The sequence below is a fragment of the Schistocerca cancellata genome, chromosome 6 (assembly GCF_023864275.1).
Source record: "Schistocerca cancellata isolate TAMUIC-IGC-003103 chromosome 6, iqSchCanc2.1, whole genome shotgun sequence".
Lineage (NCBI taxonomy): Eukaryota > Metazoa > Arthropoda > Insecta > Orthoptera > Acrididae > Schistocerca > Schistocerca cancellata.
In genome coordinates, this window is record NC_064631.1 from 210,802,511 (window position 1) to 210,829,279 (window position 26,769).

The 26,769-nt window shown below is 40.5% G+C and overlaps 1 protein-coding gene and 1 non-coding gene across 2 annotated transcripts in view; one reads left to right on the plus strand and one right to left on the minus strand.

Annotated features, from left to right (window-relative positions):
* The window catches only part of LOC126191287 (H/ACA ribonucleoprotein complex subunit 4), a 73,256-nt gene that overhangs the window by 23,626 nt on the left and 22,861 nt on the right, over nt 1-26,769 (minus strand). Inside the window, exons 6-10 of the mRNA XM_049932100.1 lie at nt 18,049-18,162; nt 17,751-17,911; nt 9,384-9,504; nt 9,181-9,299; nt 5,999-6,102 (exon numbers count right to left, since the gene is read on the minus strand). Coding sequence (XP_049788057.1) covers nt 5,999-6,102; nt 9,181-9,299; nt 9,384-9,504; nt 17,751-17,911; nt 18,049-18,162 — 619 coding nt within the window. The remainder of the gene's footprint in view (nt 1-5,998; nt 6,103-9,180; nt 9,300-9,383; nt 9,505-17,750; nt 17,912-18,048; nt 18,163-26,769) is intronic.
* Trnat-ugu (transfer RNA threonine (anticodon UGU)) lies at nt 14,868-14,941 on the plus strand. Its single transcript has one exon. It is a non-coding gene; the product is annotated as a tRNA-Thr (tRNA).

Below are 26,769 nucleotides of genomic sequence, written 5' to 3' on the forward strand. Positions count from 1 at the left end.
GGTAATATGCAAGACAGAAATTACTGCTAAAACATTGAACACAAGTTAACAATAGCGGAAAGCTAAATGCATCATATGCAATGGAGGTGTGGAGGGGGGGGGGGGGGGGGGGGAATAGCTGGGTTAGGAAACAAAAGATATAGAAAACTAAAAGGGAATGAAGAAAGGAATAATTACTAAGAAGAAATGCTGAAACCGAAGAAATTAACAAAAATTACAGCCAAGTTGGTGGTGAGAACCAAGGACATGTAGTAATGTCAGCTCCCATCTGCGGAGTTCAGAGAAAAAGGTGTCTGGGGGAAGAATCCAGATGCCACGTGTGGTAATAAAGGCACTGAGGTCACAATTGTCATGTTGTACAGCATGTGTGTTGCCATTTTACAGCCTTGGCCTATGTCTATTCATTCTAACTGATAACTTGGTGGAAGTCATTCCAATGTAAAAGGATGAGCAGTGTTTACATAACAGCTGGTTTATGACATCTGTTGTTTCACAGGTGGCTCTCCCTTTGATAGTATATGTTTTGCCAGTTAAAGGGCTGGTACAGGTGGTGGAAGATGCATAGGCAAGTCTTACAATGCGAACAGTCTGAGGGATAGGGGTCATAGGGTAAGTAAATGAGTGCAGAAGGAGTACAGGGTCTGACAAGGATGTTGCACAGATTGAGAGGTCAACAGAAAGCTACTCTATGTGTAGTGGCCAAAATGTCGGACAGAATGGCTCTCATCTCAGGACACTATTTTAAAAAGTCGCAGCCTTATAGAAGTAGTTGCCAACTTCTGCTGCTGCTTGGTAAATATTTTTTTTTTTTAAGTTATCTAATTACATTTATATTTTCAATAATTGGTTGCTTTTGTTGATATATTAAGTTCCAGGTGGGTTTATATCACAATGATAGGTTGGATGCCACATGCAACAATATTATTTATTGCAATAAATAACTACATTATATCTATTGACATCATTACAGATTCAGAATACAAAATAGCCTGGGTGATTGCATCATCAAAGGTGGGCCAAATCGGTTGCCTCTATAGGCTACTACTGGCCTCTAGAGGTTTAGTGCCACAGGGTTTCAGAAGGAAACTGGAAAATACTGTGGCTAAATTTCCTACTCACATTACTGGAGCATGGTGACATTTTAATTTTACACTTACTGAACGAGAAGGTTATGAGGGTAAAACAGTCACTAGGGACTAATATTTGAGAGTGTATTGCAAACTTTTATTTCTATTAAAAAAATTATTGTCTTGAACAATTAGAAATCTATCAGGGGAAAAACTTTAGTATATCAATAACTAACAGGCCCAAATTTTTCCATTTAATTAATGCAGAGGAGGGAATAAGTGACAATAAGGTCCTTGTCAGATGAGTGACTACTAATGTTACGAGGGATGTAGAAAGTTGATACAAAAGCAAAAATAGCTACAGTACAGATTTCTGCAAAGCTGAAGCCTCATTGACAGACAAAAATGAATGAAACCAAAATGAATACAAGGTAAGCAATGTGATAAAATGTTACATCTACACCCAAGTAAAATTTTATCTGCCACTTTGATGGAAAATATTTAATTTCAATCATACATGAAATTAGCCAAAAGATTAAAATCAACTATACAGTAGCCCAGACCATGTACTGGCCCTGAAACAGAGGATAATGTAGAGAAAGCAGAAGTACTGGATTATATTTCCCAAAAATGTTTCACAATAGATGATCCAAATTCTCCTCCTCTTGATACAAGTTAAACACCACATGGATACAGTGAGATGTTATAGAAGAATAGGAAAGCAACAAAAATCATTTAGCACAGGAAACATTTCTGAGGTGTCTATAGAACACTAAGGCCTTGCTTACACCGCAACTGCAGTTTGACATAGCAGCCCAGTCAATGACAGTTGAACAGCTTTGTACAGCAGTAACAGGACATATCATAAACAAAATACTAAAACCTCCACTGGTGGGGTGTCAGCCTGGAGGTGGAGCAAGGGGAGGGGGGGGGGGCATTTAAAGATCACTAAATTTTTTCTTCAATAACTAAAACTACGATTTCTAGTGAAAATGTTTTTCAGTACAAAATTAAACTACATTAAATTTTCTACGAAAAAGGTCCTATTCATTTTTCTCTAGGAGTAATAGTTTCTGTGTTGCAGAGCATGGAAAATTCACAGATTATTAAAAATAATGTATTAACATTATAAAATTAATAATGCTTACTGTTAAATGAAGTGGGTTAAGAACAAATATTAAATTGTTTACCATATCTAAATGTAATAGAGCCACATAAAAAGAGAAATAGTGTTCTGCGGGTGTAAGAAGGTGGAGATCTCAGTGGTAAAAACATGGAAGAATGTAGGTCACCGGATTGTGGTCAAGCACTTCCCTTTTCCATAGGTCAGCAAACTTAAGGTGGGCAGGTGATACCATGCTCTATCTATACCACTACATCGCAAGAAGCAACTACATGGCGTTTCATGGAGATATACAGAGTTTTCTATTGTGCTTTGTCAATCACTGGTGACACAATGCACAGACATGCCAGAGGGTGTTTATTTTCCGAACACTACATGGAATACAAAAGATTATTTCAACAATAACAGAAATCACTGGATGAAGCAGTATGTGAAATAAGGGAAAAGTAACCACTCACCAATAATGGGTCAATGCATGAAGCACAGAAACACATAGCAGAAAACAGTATTCACACTAGAATTTCAGCATTAGCTCTTTTAAGGGACAGTGCGCACACACACACGAAACGACAGTCTCTGGCTGCGAAGGCCAGACTGTGAGCACATCGCATGAAATGAGAAGCAATCTGGGTGGTTGGGATAAGGATGAGGATGGGCAGGAAGGGGAAGGGTTGGCAGGTTATGGGTGGGGGTGGTAAAGTGCTGTTTGTGGGAGAATACAGGGATGGGGTGGAGAGAGGGTAGGGCAGCTAGGCGCAGTCAGGAGGTTAGGCAGAGGGCAGAGGGCACAGGGCACAGGGAGGGGGGAGGGGGTGGGGACCAGCAGAAAAGGAGGGAATTAAAAGGACTTAGTGCGCTGATGGAATAGAGGGCTGTATAGTGGCAGAGTGGCAACAGGGAAGAGGATAGTGGGTGTAAGATAATGACTAACGAAGGTTGACGCCAGGAGGGTTACGGGATGTAGTATATACTGCAGGGAAAATTCCCATCTGCACAATTCAGAAAAGCTGGAGTTGATAGGAAGAATCGAGACTGCACAGGCTGTAAAGCAGTCACTGAAATGAAGGTTGTGTTGGGCAGTGTCTCAGCAACACGGTGGTCCAGCTGTTTCTTGACCACAATTTGTTGGTGGCTATTCAAGTGGACAGACAGTTTGTTGGTTGTCATGCTCACATGAAACACAGCACAATTGTTCCAGCTTAGCTTGTAGATCACATGACTGGTTTCACAGGTAGCTCTGCCACTGATAGGACAGGTGATGCTTGTGACTGGATTGGTGGTCCAGCTGTTTCTTGACCACAATTTGTTGGTGGCTATTCAAGTGGACAGACAGTTTGTTGGTTGTCATGCTCACATGAAACACAGCACAATTGTTCCAGCTTAGCTTGTAGATCACATGACTGGTTTCGCAGGTAGCTCTGCCACTGATAGGACAGGTGATGCTTGTGACTGGATTGGAGTAGGTGTTGGTGGGAGGATGTATGGGACAGGTCTAGCATCTAAATCTATCGCAGGGATATGAGCCATGAGGCAAGGGGTTTGTGAGCAGGTGTGGTGTAGGGATGGACAAGGAGTGGGCAAAGGAATATCACTGTGGGAGGGGTGGAAAGGATTGTTGGTAGGACATTCCTCATTTCAGGACATAAGACAGGTAGTCAAAATGCTGGCAGAGAATGTAATTCTGCTGCGCAAGTCTGGGTGGTACTGAGGAGTCACAAGGGGAATGATCCTTTGTGGCCGGATGGCAGGAGGTGACTGGAGAGATAAGCCGGAGGATTTCTGTTTCTGTACGGCAAGATCCTCGGTATATATTGAGAGGGACTGCTAGTCTCTACAGATGCAACGACTATGGGTGGCTAACCTGTATGGAAGGATCTTCTTGGTATGGAATGGGTGGCAGCTGTCAAAATGGAGGTATAGCTGGTGGATGCTAGGATTGATATGGATGGAGGTACTGCTGTAGCCATCGCTGAGGTGGAGCTCAACATCAAGGAAGGCCGCTTGTTAGGTCGAAGAGGACAGGTGAAGTGAATGGGGGAGAAGGTGTTGAGGTTCTGGACAAATGTGGATAGAGTGCCTTCAACCTCAATCCAGATCATGAAGATTTCATCAATGAATATGAATCAGGTGAAATATTTTGGATTCTAGATGGTTAGATAGGATTCCTCTAGCTGGCCCATGAATAGTTGTCTGTCCGCATGAATAGCTACCTACAAACTGTGGCCAAGAAACAGTCAGACCACTACACACAGAGTACTCTGCCCAAGGTAACAGTCTCCATTTTAATGACTGTTTCACAGCCTGTGCCATATGGATCCTTTGTACCAACACTAACTTTTCTGAATTGCGAAGGTGGGAACTCTCCCTGCAGTATATCGTGTGTTCCCTGGCCTCAACCTTCATTTGTCATTGTCCTACATCCACCTATCCCCTTCCCTGTTCGCATTCTGCCACTAAACAGCCCTGTATTCCACCAACACACTCACAGTCTTTTTACTTCTCTACTTTTCCAATGCCTCTCCCCCTCTCCCCTGCCTTCCATCTACCCTCCCAGCTGAATCTAGTTGCCCTACCCTCTCTTCATCTCGTCCCAGTATGTTTCCACAAACAGCACTTCACCCTCCCCCTCACCACCAGAGCCACCTCCTCACCTCTACCACCACCAGGACTATTTCTCCCATTGGGCACCGCTGCTCGCAGTCTGGCCTTGGCAGTGAGAGACTGGTTGTGTGTGTGTGTGTGTGTGTGTGTGTGTGTGTGTGTGTGTGCGCGCGCGCGTGTGTGTTTTGTCTATTTTTGACAAATGCCTTGTTGGCTGAAAGCTTATTGTGTGACAGTATTTTTGTTGTGCCTATCTGTGACTCAGCATCTCAGCTATATAGTGAGTAGCAATCTATCCTTGTCATAGTATTGTCATTATTAGTGATAATCTGCAATTTTTCAATGGCGTACAACACAGAAGCTAATATTTCTAGACAAAAAAGAAAAGGATGTTTTTCATAGGAAATGTACTGTAGTTTAATTTTGTACTGACAAACATTTTTGCTACAATTTTCGAGTTATTCAAGAAAAACATAAAAAGTGAGCTTTGAACACCCCCCACCCCTCCTGCCTCCATGCTCACACCCTCTGCCTTTCATCCTCCACCAGCACAACCTTATATCTCTGCATCCAGTCCCCGTCATGTTACTGCTTGCTACCACAGCAGCACATCTTCCCCCACGCAATGCCTCCAAGTTACCCCCACCACCCACCTTGGATTACTGCAGCTGCTGCTTGGCACCGGCACACAACCCACAGTCGGCTCCAAGCAGAAATAGACGGTAGCCGTGTGTGTGTGTGGGGGGGGGGGGGGGGGGGGGGGTTCCTTCTGCTTCTGGAGGAGGACTTTGTGTGGAAGGTGAAAGCTTAGCAGTTTTTCCATTGCGTCTGTCTGTAACACACCACCTACACTACATGTGATGAGTAACAATTTATCCCTTTCATAGTGATTTTGTAATCATTGGTAGGAAACGAGAAACAAAAATTATGTAGGTCACTGTCTGCCTTTATGTTTTCCATTTGTCTTGAGAAAACCCTGGAAAACAACGTAATCAGAATTGCTAATCTGAACTGAAACTTAACAGTTCCTGAATAAGCGTAGTTGCTCATTAAGCTTTATCATCAGCTTTACATTAAATTGTCTTCATATTTCTTTTCAATTAAAAATATTTAATATATTTTAAATCACCTACCATAAACCTGTTCACTAGACATCTGAAAAAAAAGGGATGAAGCAATATTTAACCTTACAATCTCTTGTCCTCACCTGTAATCTTCATACTCATTTAGCCATTCACCAGGAGTTTTATCATTGGGCTTTCCATATTTGTCCAGAAGACCTTGCTTAATCATGTTCTTCTTCAGTGATGCCTACAATCAGGAAAACAAAGGCTACAGAGAGAACCAGTGATAAATGTCAAATAATTCACTTATTCACTGATTTACTATTTCAATACAACAACATTAGAAAAAGTGCCGAAAATCAATTCGTCAATACAAGTAACAATTCTGGATGCACTAAATCCCAGTCAGACTGAATTTAATCAAAATTCAATTTTGTTGCAGGTGGCCTATGTTGGCTCATCGCTGCCATGAAAAAAAGCTGAGACTTGCATTGTAGTAAGACGATCAGTTTGCACTCTGCTGTCTTCTTGTGAACACTATTCTTTTATGTTTATTATTTCATTTCATTATTTCTCTCATAAATCAGTACTCCTTGTGGATCAGACACAAACAGCTTTTAGCTTGAGTAAATATTTTGCAGATTATCAAATTATGATGTATTGTATTACAGTTTTGCATGCTGTGTTTAGAAAATTACTGTGCACTGGATTACAGATTTAGATTACGTCGGAAGTTCAAAACAAAGTTGGCAGAATGTTTTTTCATATATACATGACTGTTTTTTAATTTGTTCTACTGTTGCACAATATTAAACTGTTTCATTCTGCTGATGAAAGTTACATAATTTGTTCATAAACTATGGCACTTTCCACAAAGGAACACTTTTTATTTTTGAACATGTATTTCAACGAGGTGACAAATACAAAGATTTTGTGCAGGAAGCATACGATGAATAATTCCCTGAAAGAGCTGTACATCACTGTAAAGCGGTTTGTCGACTTTCTGAGAAATTTCGAGGGGCAGGCTCAGTGTTAGGTGCCAAATGAACCAGAAGACAACCTAAACTAAACAGAATGGTTGGATATTTCTGACTACACAGCAGAGTCCAGCAAAATAATTGCTGAACTTGGCAAAAGAAAATGTTATTGGGCTTTAAATCATACACGATGGTTAGGTAAACAATGAAATTGCTCCTGAATTAAGACACAGCAGTGTATGAATTGAAAGATGCGGATTGTAAAAATCAAATCAGTACTGCAAATGGTCACATTTTACTGAGTAGAATACCATTTATATTCTTGATGTCACCTTCTATACAGATGACACCATGGTCCATCTTTCTGGCCACGTTAACACACAATTCTGGTCAGTTGAGATTCCTTGTGTTGTGTTTGAAATGTCACTGCATGATCACAGAACTGGAATCTGGGTATGAATATCCAGTAGGCACACTATTAGACTTTTTTTTTTTTAATCCATGAACAGAAAATAGAAACTCCATCTGTAAGGCACCCCACAACAGTATATAATTTCTACAGAAGGTATCTGACCAATTGAGTGCAGCCAAAAAGTCACTAGGCAACTACAATATATATTGTTTATGATAAATCCAGACTTTTTACGCAACAATAATCCATTACTTCCCCTTATTTTTAATTTACATACAAAATTACTTATTTTGTTCATGAATAAATTTTAAAGGCTTTAAATATTCTGCTCAAAAAAATTAGGGGGGAAAACATTTTAAACACCTGCATTACATTTCAAGAATGTTTGGAGTGAAACAGTTTTTTGACCTGGAAAATAAAACCTTTAACAAAAATGTACAGATCCTGCTCTCTTCTCATCACACATCTTGATGCTATGACCAGAAATTCATCAGAATGTCATAATCCAAAGTGGAAACTTCTTCACTTAACTCACATGATGTGCAAAAAGAAAAATTTAAATATCTGCCAGACCCCCTTATGTGCCTGTATTACTGCCCCATATCTTTGAGGCATGCTCCTGGCATGTCTGCAAACACATTCTTGTGAACTTTTTCCTTTCTCCTCAATAAAGACCTCTGCAACTTGTTCAAGAGTCTGAGGCACCATAGGACAGGCCCAAAGTCGTCTGTCCAGGTTATCACATAAATGCTCAATAGGACTGAGGTCAGGAGTCAGAGTGGGTCAGTCTAACATTTGAATCGAGAGGTCCTGTAACGCTACCATGTTGGCTGCTGCTGAATGCACTCTCACACTGTCTTGTTGTTGGGTGAACTGGGGACCCAGCACAACTATAATGTGCGTACTGTAAGCCAGTACACTCTTGTTGATGTACCTTTAAGTGTAACGTCGGTCTATGAATATCGGACGGTCAGATCAACCATCAATAGTGACACCAACCCAGCCACGACAAAACCACAGCCAAACCTGTCCATTTTCTGGACCACTCCTTCATTGTAACATTTATTGTGACAACAACATACATGATACACCCATCACACTGTGTCAGATGAACACGAGACTCGTCTTTAAACAATACATTGTGCCAATGACACCGTTTCCAATGCCCACATTCCTCAGCAAATCAAAGTCTATCTCTCACATGCCGAGCAGTTAATCAAGGGATGTGAGGAAGTCTTCTTGGTATTAAAGCAGTCTCTCTGAGTCTGTTGTGTGTTGTCTGACCACTGACACTACAACCAGCTGCTGCTCTTCGATCTTTTTTGTTGGTCCCAGGCAGTTGCAATATGCCAGCAGAGGTAACAATTACCTACATAACTGTCATCTCTGGGAGATTTTCCATTTTATTACTTGCCCTGGCTGTCTTATGTATGTACCAGTTCCATGAAATCATTTCTGATCCTCCCGACAACAGATAAAGCTACATTAAGCTCTGCAGACACTGCACAAATAGTCCAATCTTCCTGCAGCAATGTCACTGCCCAAACACATTGTCTCAGTCAGATGAAATGTACACAAAGACTTCAGAGACACACTCACTACTTACATTCATTAGGTGGCAGAGACACTGCTCATCCATTTCACTCTTAGGTGCAGCATGATACTTTTGAATACCACCAATAAGACATGGCTTTCAAACATATTGTGGAGGATTAGTCTCATTACTAAAACACTTCGGAAGATAAAGAGAGTATATATATAATCACAGACTACATACATGGTATATTATCAAATTCTTGTCCCTCTAATTGTTTTGAGCAGTGGTATGTGTCCCTTGTCATAAATATAAACAAAAATTAGAGAGGTCTAGAACGTTCTACCACAAAATACATCTGTAGGACACCAGGCAGGTATAGTTAATGGAACTAATCTATACCTTAGGTCCCAGACCCCACTTCCTGGGGTATGTGTCCCGATCCATGATAACACGTTTTATCTTGGCAACAACGCCGTGGTCACAACTTGCAATAGTAGCAGTAGTCATTAGAGCAATGCCTGAAAAAACAAAACTCCACACTTAATTAGAGTAATCTACAAAAACAAACAACAAGTTTTCTAATTGGAAGTGATAACTCTCACCCAGCGCAATAGCTTCTCCCTTTGTTGTAACAATAACAACTTCCATGTTAAGCTCAATGCCATCTTCATAACGGAGAACTCCAGGAAGCATTATTTTAGCACCATAGCAAACAGCATTCACCTGTAAAAAAATAGATAGGAGAAATCAGGAATATGAATAAAAACCATTTGTTTGCACGGACTTATGATTTCACTGTACTACTATATAAAGGGTGCATATTTGATGAAATCAGCCATTTATTTCACAAGATTAAATTAAGAATCAGCTTTAGAGTGGAGAAAACAACTGGATGGAAGGATAGTTGGTTGGATGGGGGACCAAACAGTGAGGTCATCAGTCCAATGATCTAAGATGCCAGAAATCAGGGGAGGAACGACACAAACAGCACAGTCCAGTCACGGGGAAGGGATAATGGGCAAACACGGGGGAAAATTGACATCACGGCAGTAAAAAGAGGAAAGAAGAGGAATGGGGTTGGTGGAAACTGGGAGAGCAGGGGCAACCCAAAAACGGTACCTGCTGTGGGACATCAGGGACCCCATCAACCCGTACCAACACCCACACCACGCCATTATCACGATACAATGGGGACAACGACAGGAAAGAAAGGAAAGAATTCATAAGGAAAGAGGAAACAGAACTGTGTAACAGAGCAGACAAAATGGAGGGAAAAGGAGTGGGCAGTGCAGGGGGTCCAGCCGTTGTGGATGCAAGGTCGAGGCCTCCATAAGCAATGCTTACGCTAACTGAGAGACTCAAATTCCAGAAGAAAATTCAACAACTTACACCTGAGAGGACAAACCACATTCACAAAGAAACCAGAGGACAGATGCAACCATGCAAGGGTCGTCCACTAAGGACCAGAACAAGGAAAGGGGGGGGGGGGGGGGGGGGAATAGTAAAAAATCATACGTCAACCTAGTATGGCATATATGAAGACAGCGGAGGATGGTAGATTTCTGCTGAGTGAGGCACAGGGAACAACACCACATGGTGAAAGCCTCCTTGAGTGCATGAAGTTCATTAAACGGGGAGGGGACAGTGGTAGCTTCCCAAGAGTCGGCCCACGACTGAACAAAAAACAGATCTGAAGTAAAGCTACAAATCCGCCCCCCAGAGGGGACATGGAGAACATGGGGAAGGTGGTCGCTCCCCCAGCCAGATGATCAGCAAGTATCAACCGAACAACCAGCATCATAAAATTCAGCGAGAAAGTTTTAGATGGCAGAGACCTCCGGATGGTTGGAAAAACTCCAAGTTATAGCCTGAAGGCCACTACTTAAGTGAGCGAGAACTGTTCAATGAAGCACAAGGCTCGATAGATTGCCATCAACTCCACAGTAAACCACACACACGTGGCAGGCAAGAGATGGTGTTCCATGCCAACAGAATACATATCCCACATTGATTGGTAGATTTAGAGCCATCAGTGTAAGAAACAACGGCATCCCGAAACACCCATAAGAGTGTTTGGAACAAACAATGGAACACCATTGGAGCAATGGAGGCTTTCGGACCCCAGGCCAAGAAATTAACTAAAAGGGGATGGTCAGTAGAGAATGTGAAAGCCCAGTCAGTAAACTGATCAGAGGGCGGGCAGCAGACTGGTGACAGCCTAAAGCCAAGAAAAGAACAGAATAGGACATGTGAGAAGGGGAAGAGGGGACAGTGATGGCATAGGAAACCAGGAGCTGGGACCATGAAATCAGCCGCGTGATCTGAGGCACCTTGTCACAATTCACATGGCTGTACATCGGGAAGATGTGCCTGAAATGTAAGCACCGAAAACACCACATGGGTGGCAGGATGCATGCCATAACATCAAACTGATAACACACAACCTCGACCTACTCTGGGAAGGTACCTCCCTCAAAAGCCAGAAAAAATGGCCCAGTATCGGCATGATTTCCCTTACGACCTTTCAGCACATGCCAAACAAAATGAACACCCCCATCGCTCCAGATTGAATCAGAGTTTCTCATAGTTTGAAGGATGAGGTCCCTATGTAAAATGACTCCTTGAACCATATTCAAAGACTGGTGAGGTGTAATGGACACCAGGACATCGCCAAGATGATCACAAGCACGAAGGGCTGCAGATTGGGCGGCAGAAGAAGTTTTGATCAACAGGAAATCCGCCAGCATCATACTGTAAGACTCCACGTCCCCAAACTTGTCTTGATAGTTTCCACAGAAAACAAAAGATTTGTGGCGATGAATGTATCACCGTCCGTCTTAGTACAGTCCAGGTAGCGGGCAACGTGTTTCACTAGCCTAAGCCGGCAAGCCTGGGCCTCTTCCCTGAAAGCAGCCATGGAAGGGAAGGCCATAAGGTCGTAAGCATTCATTCAATGATCCATTACCAACCACTGAGACGGCCAGATTTTTGGAGCTTGATACGTTTCATATCCAAAGAATCCGCTCTGATACCGTCCACTCCGATCAGGGGCCTCTTCCCATTGGCGTCACCAGACACAGGGTCTGGCATAGCGGCCATTGCCTGGAGTTCCAATGGTCCAGAATGACAAGCAACCTCTGCTATGCGTATCTGGAGGGGCAACAGCTCAGCTATCAGTACTGTGATCCCTGTGTTGTCAGGAGGGCTCAGCCAGATAGGTACACAACAACCACACCACACAAACTGGCTATACACACTGATGACCTAGCGGACTGGAGGGGGGCTGTGGCGGGGAAGGAAGGGAGGAGAGGAATCCATGCCATAGACACTAGGGAGGAAGTTCTTCCTAGAAGTAGACGTCAATCCTCAAAGGAGGACCAAAAATGCCAAAAAGGAAGGACGAAACAGAAAAGGCAAGGGGAACAAAACCACAAGGAATACAAGAAATGGGTGGATAGTCAGGTCTACTTAATTAAGAACGCCAAGAGAGGGGAAGGAGGAGGCAGTGGGGAAGGAGCAAGGATGAGGAGGGAAGGGCACGGGGAAGGAAGTGCAGACCAGGAAGCTCTGGGCCCCATGGGCACCACACATGGACTCACAAAATAGCCAAGAGCCCTGAGGGAGGGGAATATGACAGTAAAAAGGATCCTTATTTATAATCAGGCGTCAGGCTTCAGTGCATCAACTGCGATCAAGTGTATGTGGGACAGACTGGAAGCAAATTTAACACAAGATTCAGGAAACATATTTATTTGAGTGAAATAATCACTTATCTTTTGGTCTCACCCAAGACAACAAAAACAGACTGCAAGAGACATTAAGAATCACCTTATTGTCCGACATGAAGCAAATAAAATGAGATTACTTGGTGTTATGGGGAAAGAGAAATACACAGACACATTTATTTACACACAGGTATTACTCTTAATGAAATGAAGGAATTGAGGAATAAGAGTTTCATAAAAGATTTTAAAAATTAGCAGCCAAGACACACAATGAGGAGACAGTTTGTGATTACTATTCAGCCACATTTGGTGTTATCTTGTTATATAAATTTTGAACTACTAATTTAGCTTGAAAGTATTAAACTAAGTGGCGGCTTTATGTGCAAATGACCAGTTATTTTGGATTCTGTGTAAATTATATTTCAGGTGCCTGTTATGAATTACATTAACGATTATAGCCCACTTTTCATGTACATAACACTGATTCTAGTAACTATTAGTGCCAATTGTTGGCACTCAACAACAATGGTTAATGACCGGGTCAGTAATGCACAATATTTAGATTTTATATGACCTATCTTCATATTTTACTACTTTATATTGATTAAGTAACCTGTATCACTGCAGCTCAGATTTCACTTGGATATTTGTGCTGATACTGACAGATGGATACGATTGCTTACATTTTTAAAAATGCACCTTAGTTGCAAATAGCCCTAAGTAATTGAACAGGGTGCAAGCAGGAATGGTCAATATTCAGGGACATGACAGGAATGATCATTCGAAGCAAAAAAGTTTAGTAAACATGTGTTCTAAAATGCACACCTCGAGAGCTCTGTTCGGTAGATCTGGTACATACTGCACTCACAATTGCTAAATTGGAAAATGTGGAACATTTTGCCTCCACGATGCACTTGTTTCCAGAAGACTTTAGTGTTTATATGATGCTGGTACAGTGAGGCAAGTTTCTACTAGTTGACTGCGTGAGATGTATCAAGTTATATCATAGAGCACTACGTAGCATAGATTCAGTACAACTGGTCTTATGCTGAAATTAGCATGAACTGTTGGTTCTATCTGATTAAGTTAATGTGGTGTTCATGGAGGTGTATTCCTTCTTTGAACCTAAATGGAAGGCAGTTTAAAATGGAATACCAAGAATATCTCTCTGCACTGAAATGATCTACACTCTTGGCATGATGGCTGAATCTTGTAGCCATCAGCATGAGAGAGCCACTTTCACTGCAAATTATCCACCATGGTACCCTAACTGACTGGAGGATGTCACCATGGGCACCACCCTGCCATAGCAACAGCTGCTTGAAGTACCCTTGCACCAAACATGACTAATGCATACTCCTCTGAGTGCAAGGGGAACTCAGCATCTACAGTGCACTGCTTGCACTGTATAGGGAGGGGATAGAGGGCAGGTAGATAGGTCTGTGACCTGAAGACACAACCCCCTCCGCACACTAGACCCTCACTAATTGGCTATCATATTCAATCTGAGCACCTAATTAGATCCATTCACACAACCAGTGGTTAAGATAGCATTGCCCAGTGGGTAGAACATGCACCACATTGGGCTGTTGTGTTGCCGGTGAAAGCCTTTGACTTCATGCCTCTTCAGCATTCAGCATGAGTGCGTGTTCCTTTCTGAAGAAGGCTTTGGCTGAAAGCTCAAATGTGTAACAGTGTTCTGTTGTGCCTGTCTGCAACTCAACGTCTCTCACTCACTCACTCACTCACTCTGCAATATAAGTGTTTCATTTCTTTTATTCATGAAGCCTCTTCAATGGCCTGTAATACACATTTGTTTTACGTATCTAGTGTTTCATTCTGGAGATGTATTCACTCTGTCCACACACTTCAAATGGCTATTTTTTCAGTGGGTTCTTAACCACTTTTATATCAACACTTCACCACTTCATTTCAACAACCTATCATTGTGTACTGAATGTGTGTGTTTACAGGGCATAGAGCTACCAACTGCCATTGTGTGTTTATCCTTCGTCTTTTGTTTTTATTCTGGTATCTGGGTGTAGTTCAGTATTTGTTCATTTACTCTGTGTGTGTGTGTGTGTGTGTGTGTGTGTGTGTGTGTGTGTGTGTGTGTGTGTGTGTGTGTGTGAGAGAGAGAGAGAGAGAGAGAGAGAGAGGAGAGAGAGATGTGGATAAGCAAATTGGCTTTTTTTAACTTTTTTAACCTCATGTAACTTCCATTGCAAAAATTATTTCCAACATGAAAAACAAGAGAATAGCAAGACAAAATACAATGTAGCAACATATTTGTTAGTGAAAAATACATTTATTATATACACATTACAGGGCACTGCATATGCTTCACAAAATTCATCTGTGTCCTTGGTGGCTCAGATGGATAGAGCGTCTGCCATGTAAGCAGGAGATCCCGGGTTCGAGTCCCGGTCGGGGGGCACATTTTCAGCTGTCCACATCGAGGTATATCAACAACACCTGTCAGCAGCTGAGGGTTTCAGTTAGTCATCATTTAAAATTAATTTTACTTCATGTCAAGAGCACAATTCTCATTCTGGAAACATCCCCCAGGCTGTGGCTAAGCCATGTCTCCGCAATATCCTTTCTTTCAGGAGTGCTAGTTCTGCAAGGTTCGCAGGAGAGCTTCTGTAAAGTTTGGAAGGTAGGAGACGAGGTACTGGCAGAAGTAAAGCTGTGAGGACAGGGCGTGAGTCGTGCTTGGGTAGCTCAGTCGGAAGAGCACTTGCCCACAAAGGGCAAAGGTCCCGAGTTCGAGTCTCGGTCCGGCACACAGTTTTAATCTGCCAGGAAGTTTCACAATATGACATGTCCAGAAGCCAAGTGTCATTCCCCTGAGGATCGCATTTACTTTTATTTTTTCTATGTATCAAATTTACTTCTCTACCTATTAAAAAACCAGCCTCCTGCAACACAGGGAAGGACAGATTTGTAAATATACGAGGAATAAATGCAATGGTTTTGTTTATAAATTTGTAAGTAACATGATACATTTGCAATCTTTTTTTATTAACAGCCAGATTTGCAAAATAAAAAACTGAAGTAATGAACCACTGAGTAGGCAGATCTCCAAACTTATTTTTTAAACAACTTATTAACACTTTTCCCCCCAAATGCACAGAGGGTAAAATTAGTCTCCAATGTAGTCCACTATTGTTTCAAAAGATTTAGAACACTTCTCACAGACATATTAAAATGCTTACAACAGGCTTCTGAGGTAGTTTTATGTTACACACAGCATGGACAACCAGTGTTTTCTTTCTTTTTCAATATTTTTAATCTGGAACCCAGCATTCCAATAAAAATTACATTAATTTTTAGTTGTTGTCAGAATACTATTTACTTTTTGGTTAAAGGCAAAAGCTAGGTATCCAGATGCACATTTTCTTTTCCTATTTCTGAATTCCAAAAATGACAGTAAAGTTTAATCTGTCCTGCTTGGTTTCTATGGCATTCTCATGTTTTTACAGAGGTTCTGCTGAGTGTGTGCACTTCTAACAGATTAAGTAGTACACTACCTGTTTCTTTGACAGATATACGCACAATGTATAACATACACTACTGACAAAACTTCTACACCAAGAAGAAATGCAGATGATAAACGGGTATCCATTGGACAAATATATTATATTAGAACTGACATGTGATTACATTTTCACGCAATTTGGGTGCATAGATCCTGAGAAATCAGTACCCAGAACAACCACCTCTGGCCATAAAAACGGCCTTGATATGTCTGGGCACTGAGTCAAACAGAGCTTGGATGGCGTGTACAGGTACAGCTGCCCATGCAGCTTCAACACGATACCACAGTTCATCAAGAGAAGTGACTGGCATATTGTGATGAGCCAGTTGCTCGGCCACCATTGACCGGACGTTTTCAATTGGTGAGAGATCTGGAGAATGTGCTGGCCAGGGCAGCAGTCAAACATTTTCTGTATCCAGAAAGGCCCTTACAGAACTTGCAACATGTAGTTGTGCATTATCCTGCTAAAATGACGGGTTTCACAGGGATTGAATGAAGGGTAGAGCCACAGGTCCTAACACATCTGAAATGTAACGTCCACTGTTCAAAGTGCCGTCAATCCGAACAAGAGGTGACCGAGACGTGTAACCCATGGTGCCCCATACCATCACGCCGGGTGATACGCCAGTATGGCGATGACAAATGCACGCTTCCAATGTACGTTAACCACGATGATGCCAAACACAGATGCGACCATCATGATGCTGTAAACAGAACCTGGATTCATAAAATAAAATAAAATAAAAAAAAAAATGACGTTTTGCCATTCGTGCACCCAGTTCGTTGTTGAGTACACCATCGCAGGCGCTCCGGTCTGTGATGCAGCGTCAAGGGTAACCACAGCCATGGTCTCCGAGCTGATAGTCCATGCTGCTGCACACGTTGTCAAACTGTTCGTGCAGATGGTTGTTGTTTTGCAAACGTTCCCATCTGTTGACTCAGGGATCGAGACATGGCTGCACAATCCGTTACAGCCTGTTACCCTCCTGAATCCACCGATTCCATATTCTGCTAACAGTCATTGGAACTCGACCAACACGAGCAGCAATGTCGCGATACGATAAACCGCAATTACGATAGGCAATCCAATCCAACCTTTATCAAAGTCGGAAACATGATGGTACGCCATTCTCCTCCTTATACGAGGCATCACAACAACATTTCACCAGGCGACACCGGTCGACTGCTGTTTTTGTATGAGAAATCAGTTGGAAACTTTCCTCATGTCAGCACGTTGTAGGTGTCGCCACCGGTGCCAACCTTGAGTGAATGCTCTGAAAAACTAATCATTTGCATATCACAGCATCTTCTACCTGTCGGTTAAATTTCGCGTCTGTAGCAAGTCATCTTCGTGGTGTAGCAATTTTAATGGCCAGTGGCATAGCAGCAAAGACACACACAAACATTTATTTCAAAGTAATTCTAAGTTTTGTGTTTTTTATGTGCATATCATTACACCTATGTCTGTTAATAATGTCTGTATATATCCTTTTCATAGGTGCGCAGTGAGCAAAACGGAAGAGTTAAGGAATGAATGATGCTTCTGAATGGATCACAAATACAACAAACAACATGCAACTACATTGGTTTGCGAGGGCTTTATATTTTTCATTAATTTATGACCTCATCAAAATGTACCTAGACCTGCTTGCCAACATATCAAATTTATTGCAAACTACAAACAAAAAACATAGGCCACTTACTGCACTGTCCTTCATAATTATCCTCTTATGTGACGTCAGGAGTTCTTCTAGTGGTCGAACAACTCTACGTAAATATGATTCATCTTTATGGTTCTCATACAACCACTGTGCATCCATGACATCATGAAGAGTAACCATTCCCTTCTTCTCACTCTGAATCCCTATAATAAATTTACAATATAATTAAATATAAAGTTCCCTCCTTTGTAAGCAAACTGGTAAATGTTACTTTCAAAAATAAGTATCTGATGTCAAGGGATAAAAGAAGTGACAGGTCAGTTAAAATTCTATTTCTTACCTGATCTGTTTCTCCTCAGTTCCAACATTTGGCCACCCACCCCCAACATCAGCCCTAGGTGAACACACAATGTACGGACGTATGTTCCAGCCTCACAACTGACCCAGAAAATTCCTGAAATAGCAAATCAAAGCAAATAGGAGGTCAAATTTAGAAATATTTACACTTTAGAGCCCAAAAGTAGCTACAAGAACAGAAACTCTTGTGCCCCTTGGAATTCTGAATGAAAAATTAGCTCTGTTGCTATGGTGCAGTTTTGTTCATTTTATTATCAGGCACATCTCATGGAAGCATAATACAGTTGTTTCAATGGAATTTCTGAAACCAGGATGAATTAAAAACAAACAGGTGATAAATGTATTTTAGAAATGTTGCAGACCATATCTACAGACAATAACTAAAGCTAAGTGTGATCCAATTGTCCAACACGCGACACACATATCACTATCACCTTGCTCAGAGCCGATGCTAAAGATCTGTCATCAAAAACACTGTCATCAGGAAGATTTTAATTCCAGATCACACTGCCAAACTCACTTTTATTACTTGATACACTCAGATTTATTTTAAACATTCTTTCACAAAAAAGAGACTTTTTAAGCACTGTAATACACAACCAGGATACTATAAAGTTTTAAAAGAACTTTGCTAGAAATCTGAACCTAAAACTTTGAAAACTCAATTGTTTTGCATACACAAAACAATGATGGGGTATGTGTTGAGGTGACGGCTTACAAGAAATCGTCAACCTTCAGTTATTTAAACTCATCAAATGAGCAAAAATACATTTCAAGTTCTAAAAGCCTTAGAGTGAGAATACAAAGAAAGAATCCTGAATCCCCAAGTGGAACAGTGCAGTTCTGATCACATGAAGGTGCACTCAGATGAGACTGGTTGCCAGTCCATGCAGCAGAATCAGTACAAGTAGCATGCCACACATAACCTGGCTGGTCTGCTATCTTTCTCAGAAGACTGAACTGTATATATTTTCGTTCATGATCTTAATTATTGCAGTATTTCGATACCATATTTAACACTATATGATGCACTTTTTTCTTAAAAAAAAATTGCCTCCAAAATTCAGGTATGTCTTATACTCGAAATTAACATAATGTCCTGTGTTTCATTTAAAATTTCCGCCAGTCTTAAAAGTGCCACAGGAAACCTATCTCCGTCTGGAAACACTGGGTTCAACAGGCAGCAACAGTGCACCAATGCAACAAACATGAGTTGTGGAGTATTCAGAAGTGTGCTAAGACTGTCTTTCTTCCGCCCCATCATCACAAACCCAGAACACTGTGTGCTCTATGATGAATCATTGCAGTCCATGGTCCAATGAACTTTAATTGAAAGCTATTTGTTATCAATAACAGTACAATATTTTTGTTAGTAGCTACAGAAAAAATTAAAAGGTATTCACATGATGCAGGCTATAAATTGAAAGTAATAGCATATTCAGAATAACATGGAAGCAGAGTAGCTGAGTGGCATTTTGGCCCTCCACCAACAAAAAAAAAAAAAAATCTATTCGTGATTGGCAGGCTAGTAAATAACAAATGAAAAAAATGAGGAACACTAAATGCGCAAGTAAAGGACTGAGTGAAAAATGGACAAAACTAGAAGATGACGTATTAAGACAGATTAAATGACACCGTCAAAATGGTAATGGAATTAAAACAAAAATAATCCAAACACATGCTCGGAAGCTAGCACTACGTGGAACTTAGTCTAGACTAAGGGTGGAGTTGGTTGGTGCTAGGTTTATTTAGTGTCATGGACTTAGCATGTGAACCAAAACCAAAATATCTCAGAAAATGTCGCAACATTATGAAGAGAAGATACTAACTTTCCGTCGCTTTATTATTCAACATTGAAAGAAAACCAGTGTGGAAGTAAGCCAAATAGTGAATAGGGACAAAGCCCCTCCGACATTTGATGTGGTGGTAACAGAACTGTTGCCATGAAAGGTGTTAAAGCTGTAACTATAAAAACAAGTGGACAAGAAAAAGTGCACTACACTGTTGTCCTTTCATGTAGGGCTGACAGTACTAAGTCCAATAACAGTTTTCAAGGGCAAAACAATACCGAAACCTTCTGAAATACCACCAGGTGGTGGTGTTAACGTACATTACAAGGGTGGAATGGACGAAGCTGGTATAAAATTTTGGATTAACAGTGTGTGGGAGGGAAAGACCAATTTAGTAGTCATTTGAAAAACTTTGTGAAAGAGAAACTGAGACAGGGAAATTAAGAACATGCTGTTGTTCCGGGAGGATTTGCTTCTTCATAACTGTAACCTCTTGATGTCTTAATAAAGAAACCATTTAAAGTGAATAAGAGAGAGGAATGCAACAAATGGATGAAACCCAACATAAATTCATGCCGAAGGTAGTTTTAAAGTGACCTATCATCAAACAAGTGTGTCAGTGGATAAAACAGTCTTGGTGAGGGAGGACATTATTGTTAAATCTTTCAAGAAGTGCCGCTTATGTAACATTCTCTATGGCAGTGAAGACCATCTTAAATATGTGAAGACGATAATGATGCCAATGAAGGAGGAGGAGGAAGAAGAAGAAGAAGAAGAAGAAGAAGAAGAAAAAGAAGAATGTTCAGATAACAATTTTCAGGAATTTTAAAGGTCAGTTTGGTTGTGTGAAGTAAGAATCTCCTTTAGTCTGGCTTTGCAATCTAATAATAAAAATGGTAAGATTTTTAAAAAATAAAAAAAATGCTTAGAAATTAAGGTGCATCTTGTAGTCCGTGGTGTCTTATAGTCCATAAAATATGATAACCTACCATACAAAACAGCATACGTTTGCAGTAAAAACAACAAACTTACATTTGATGGTAGTTAGGTCATACACTGCAGCATACAAAAGAGGCAAAAATCTTGAATTTTTCTTGAAACTTGGCAGGAGATATCTCAAATCACAGAAAATTGACTGTATGTAGTGCACTCACTTCTGCCTGTGTGCCCCACAATAGTGACAGTAAATTTATCCACTGACATGTTCCACATCCTGGAGGACCTCCTCACTACGGATCAATTGGAATGAAAGTAAATCTAATCTAATCTATTCCTAACGTCCCTCAAATATCATAAAAGTTCAAAATACTTGAAACTACTTTTTGGCACATGGTGGCATGTAAAAATGGAGTATTTTGTCATATGGTTAATATGTGAATTTTTGTTAAATATTGGATTACAGACGTTAACTAATGTGAATTTTTGTTAAATATTGGATTACAGACGTTAACTATACATTTTTCAATGGAAAATTTAATTTTTAGGGGCCATCAATAGTTGAAGAAGGAAAATTTGGCTGGGTTTGCAACACTGTAACAAATTTTTTATAAAAAATTTATTTGCATACCGCAATTGCGCTTTTCACAAACTATTAGCGTATCTTGTCCTTAGCTGCCTTCTAACAAAAGACGTGTTTCAGGATTCCCTCGCAATTGCAACTGCAACTGTGGGTATAAGCTGGGTGCATAAGAGAATATTTCTCACCATTTATTTTGAATATGCTTCCCCTATGCCATGTCCAAGGAAGGGAGAGTCCTGGGATCTTATCTCTCTGCACTGAAATGGTCTATGCTCTCTTGCAAGATTGTAGGATCTTGCAGCCACCACCATGAAAAAGTTGATCTCTCTTCACTGCAAATTATCGATCGTGGCACCCTCACTGACTGGAGGATGTCCCCAAGGGCACCACTCTGCTACAAACACAGATGCTCTAAGTCCCCTTGCACCTAACATCACTAACTCTTCCTCCTCCAATTTCATCAGGAGTTTTCAGCTCTGGCACCTACAGTGCACTCCTTGCAATGTTAAGGGAGAGGGTGGTGGGCAGGTAGATATGACTGTGACCTGAAGAACACCCTCCCCACAAGCTAACCCACAAATAACAGGCTATCATGTTAGAATTTGGCCACCTAACTTGATCTGCTCACACGAGTGGTTAAGACTGGGTTGCCCAGTGGCTGGAACATGCACCACATTGAGCAACCTTCCCTGCATGGCCTGTACTACTGTAAAATTTTGAGAGACTGGAGGTCAAACCCAACTGTTGGGATCAAATGCAAATTAGCCAAAATGTGTGGGTAAAAGTAAGTCTGGAAAAAGTAAAGTAAGCGCCATACCCTGGTTGTCAACAAGGAAGCCGTCCAACAGATGAAGTTAGAGAAAAGGAACATTCGGCAAGCAGGATTGCAGCACATGAGAGAAAGGTATACTGCTATGGCTCAGGGGGCACCATGCTCGCCACAACACATACACAGTCACAAGAAACTGAGAGGTCCATGGAGGAGGGCATGGGGGGAGGGGGCATGTTTTGCCAGTGCAAACCTTTCAACGAGATGCCCCTTCAGCATCTTGCACAAAAAACTTCAACATTAATTTTATCAAGCAATTCCTTATTTGGTCATGCACACACACACACACACACACACACACACACACACACACACACACACACAACTTACTGATCTTTCCCATCACATTAGATAAACGATCTGGTTGACACAAAATATAATTTTACCCTTGTGCATTGTGGTGCGCTGCACACCCAACGGAGCACATACATAGAATAATCAGCAAACATGAGGTACAACCTCAATTTATGACAGTCAATGACAGCATTGGTCAAGAAGTTAAGCCTATTGCCATTCCTACAAGAGCTTCCATTTCTGTGGCTCTTTTGGTGACTGTACACATATTGTCACTAACACACCAGTAACTTGGAAATGCGATCTCAAACAGTTCTGTAGTGTGGTGGACAAGATGGCAGTCAAAATACAGCTGGTTTAGATTTGACTATCGATCTGTCGATCTATGTGGTGTCAGATGTTTACATCTACATCTACATCCACATCCATACTCCGCAAGCCACCTGACGGTGTGTGGCGGAGGGTACCTTGAGTACCTCTATCAGTTCTCCCTTCTATTCCAGTCTCGTATTGTTCGTGGAAAAGAAGGATTGTCGGTATGCCTCTGTGTGGGCTCTAATCTCTCTGATTTTATCCTCATGGTCTCTTCACAAGATATACGTAGGAGGGAGCAACATGTCTCCTGCACATCTTGTTATCATATTACAGATGTGTGTTCACAAAATACATTACAAACTGAGCACCTGTTACAATATTATTGAACACATTGTGATATTAACTATTTATTTTACATATTTCTAAGCTATTTCTGGGGCTACAGTCAAACAACACCCATGTTATGTATCTTTTATTCTAGGAGTACTGTAGTGAAACTGGAAAAGAAATGTGAATTTTTGATATGTCATTTCATTCAGGATCTCTTTATTCCCAATGTGGGTATTTCTTCAAAGATGTCCACTTTCCAGCTCTTTTCTAAATTATGTAGTACTTTGACATCGTTGTCTATTGTAACACTGTGTCCTGTTTCATTTATGTGTTTCACTATAGCTCATTTATTCGGTTTGCCAAGTCTGAAACAGTCAATGTGTTCTTTAAAGCGGGTTTTAAAATTTATTCATGTTTGGCCAATGTAATATTTGATGCATTGACTGCATGTAATTTTATAAATTCCAGCTTTGTTAAGTTTCTCTGTGTGTAAGAGGTCATGTATCAATTTTTTTTAAGTAGTTGTTGGTGGCAAAGGTGATCCTGATGTCTGTTTTTTGAACAGCTTGGCTATTTTGTCAGATATGACACCTAAATAAGGTAACATTATGTACTTGGGTTATTGGATGTTGTGTGAGGAAGATGTCTCACATTGTTTGTTGTTATTTTTAGTTGTCCATTGTGCAATGTATCTATTTCATGTTTGTGATAGCCATTATTATGTGCAATGTATTCGATAGTGTTCGTTTCTGTCTCATAGTTGGCAGCATTAACTGGGAATTTCTGTGCTCTGTTTAAGAAGGATCTTAATGCGTCTTGTTTATGTGAGTTGGGATGTGTGGAAGATTTATTGATGACTGTGTCTGTGTTGATATTTATGGTGTTGTCTGTGTTACTTACTGCCATGTCTAGAAAATTAATTTTGTTATCTTTCTCATATTCTATGGTAAACTGGATGTTGTAGTATACAATGAATGTGTCAATATATCTGCAGTAGCGTATATTTTCTGGGTTATTATTTCTGTGTTGTTGAGAAGTTTATTTTCAATGTAGTTAATGAAAATTTCTGCAATGATCCACTTCGAGGACTTCCCATTGCTAGGCCTACATATTGTTTGTACATTTTGCCATTAAATGTGAAATAACTGTGTGAAAGAACAAGCTCTAGCAATTCTATTAATTCGACTACTTCAGCTGTGGACATAGTCTGAGCTTTTAATAAATTATTTTTGATTATATCTATGGATTCTTTGATGGGTATGCTGCTATATAAGTTTACTATGTCAAAGGAGATGAGCTTTTCCTTGGATGGGACATGAAGATCTTCAATACTTTGAATTGCTTTTTGAATTTTCACTGAAAATGAGGTCTTAAATTTCTATTGTTTTTGTAAAATTGAATGCAGCTTACACGTAACTTTGTAGCCTGGATGATTTATAACATTGACAATTGGTCTGATAGGGATATTAGGTTTATGGATCTTAGGCTGGCTATCACGAACATGAAATAGACACACTAGCACAACGCACAACTAAAAATAACAACAATGTGACAGCTTCCTCACACAACATCCAAAAACCCAAGTACATAATGTTACCATATTTAGGTGTCATATCAGACAAAATAGCCAAGCTGTTCAAAAAAACAGATATCATGATCACCTTTGCCACCAACAACAACTTAAAAAAGAAACTGATACATGACATCTCACACCCCACAGAGAAACTTAACAAAGCAGGAATTTATAAAATTACATGCAGTCATTGCATCAAATATTACATTGGCCAAACAGGAAGAAATTTTAAAACCCACTTTAAAGAACACACTGACTGTTTCAGACTTGGCAAACCGAATAAATCAGCATTAGCGAAACACATAAATGAAACACGACATAGTGTTACAATAGACAACTATGTCAAAGTACTACATAATTTAGAAAAGAGCTGGAAAATGAACATCTTGGAAGAAATGGAAATATTCACCCATACCCACATGGGGAATAACAAGGTCCTGAATGAAATGACAGACTTCAAAAATTCACATTTCTTTTCCAATTTCACTACAGTACTCCTAAAATGAAAGATACATAACATGAGTGTCGTTTGACTGTAGCCCCAGCAATAGCTTAGAAATATGTAAAATAAATAGTTTATATCACAATGTGTTCAATGATATTGTAACAGGTGCTCAATTTGTAATGTATTTCGTGAAACCACATCTGTAATACGATAACAAGACGTACAGAAGGCATGTAAACATCTGACACCACATAGATCAACAAGTCGATAGTCAAATCGAAACCAGCTGTATTTAGACTGCCATCTTGTCCACCCCTCTACATAACTGTTTGTGATCGTGTTACTAAGTTACTGCTGTGTTTGTGACAACTTGTGAACAGTGACCAAGAGAGCCACGGAAATGGAAACACCACAACACATCACAACGAGACTGCCACGCCAGAAGAACAAAGTGAGTGACCGTTACAAAACATTTTCGTGCAAACATCAGTCCAGCTTCCAAAGGACATTGCCTCTTACTAAGTTTTCTCTTCTTCCACAGCATGACCACAGCATTTACGAACAGACTATGTAACATCAGTATGATCTTATTGTAAAAGTTGTTTTTGTAATGCCATTTAGCCTGAAGATGAGGTTTAACCCTCAAAACAAGTCGCTAAATAAATAAATAATACAATAGTTGACAAAGTTTGTGACTGGTAGCGGTAATTTTAAAAAACTTTACATATTATTAGGCCTGTGAAAGGAGTTCTCTGTGCCACAAAACCCACAAGTGCATGCCACATGTACGTCACTATCCTAGTTGCAAATTCCTGCATGCAGTGCACCAAGTTGCTGAAGGATTCACCTCAGATGCCCAAACGTCACCACAGCTCATGGCAGCAGCCTGAAACCTGTCAGCCATGGCCAATACAGCATCCAGCATTTTATGGGCAATGGCCAATTCTCCTTGTATGCATACACAAAAGGCACAGTAACTAGATGGTGTCTATACCACAAGGACTTCCCAAGAAATCACTGGATTCAATCTAATTTGTTCTGCAATGCTGCTTTTGGTTTGTACTACACTCCAAAGAAAGCTCACACAATGCCAACACACTATTGTTCACACTAAAACGTTTTCTCAATTAGTGCACACTAGTGAGTACAGTAAAAAACACAGACAAATTTCATTTCTTCGCAGAAGCATGTGAGAACAAACATGAAACTAAACCTTGTACAGAAATAGAACTACTTCTGTACATGGCATGTCCATTTGGTTTCCCAGTGATGGCTACATGTAAAATGTACTGAATATAGTTTGATATGCCATCAGTTTCTCCAGTGCAAGTAACATTTTCAACAGCTAACATGCCTCTGCGAACTGTTACTGTTCCTTATATCCTCACAATTAATGCAGAATAATCATTCTAAAGTATCTAAATGAGAGAAGCAGAATGACCAAATGCCATAATTCTTTTAATGTGAAAAGCGCTACATGTGGAGGGTTTTCACAACATTGCAGTTACCAGCTGTGTTACCAATATACACCAAAGTCAGTACACAACGCAGAAAGCTGTACTGTTTACATACAGCCTAAAGCCATGCAGACCTACGTCAAATAGCAAAA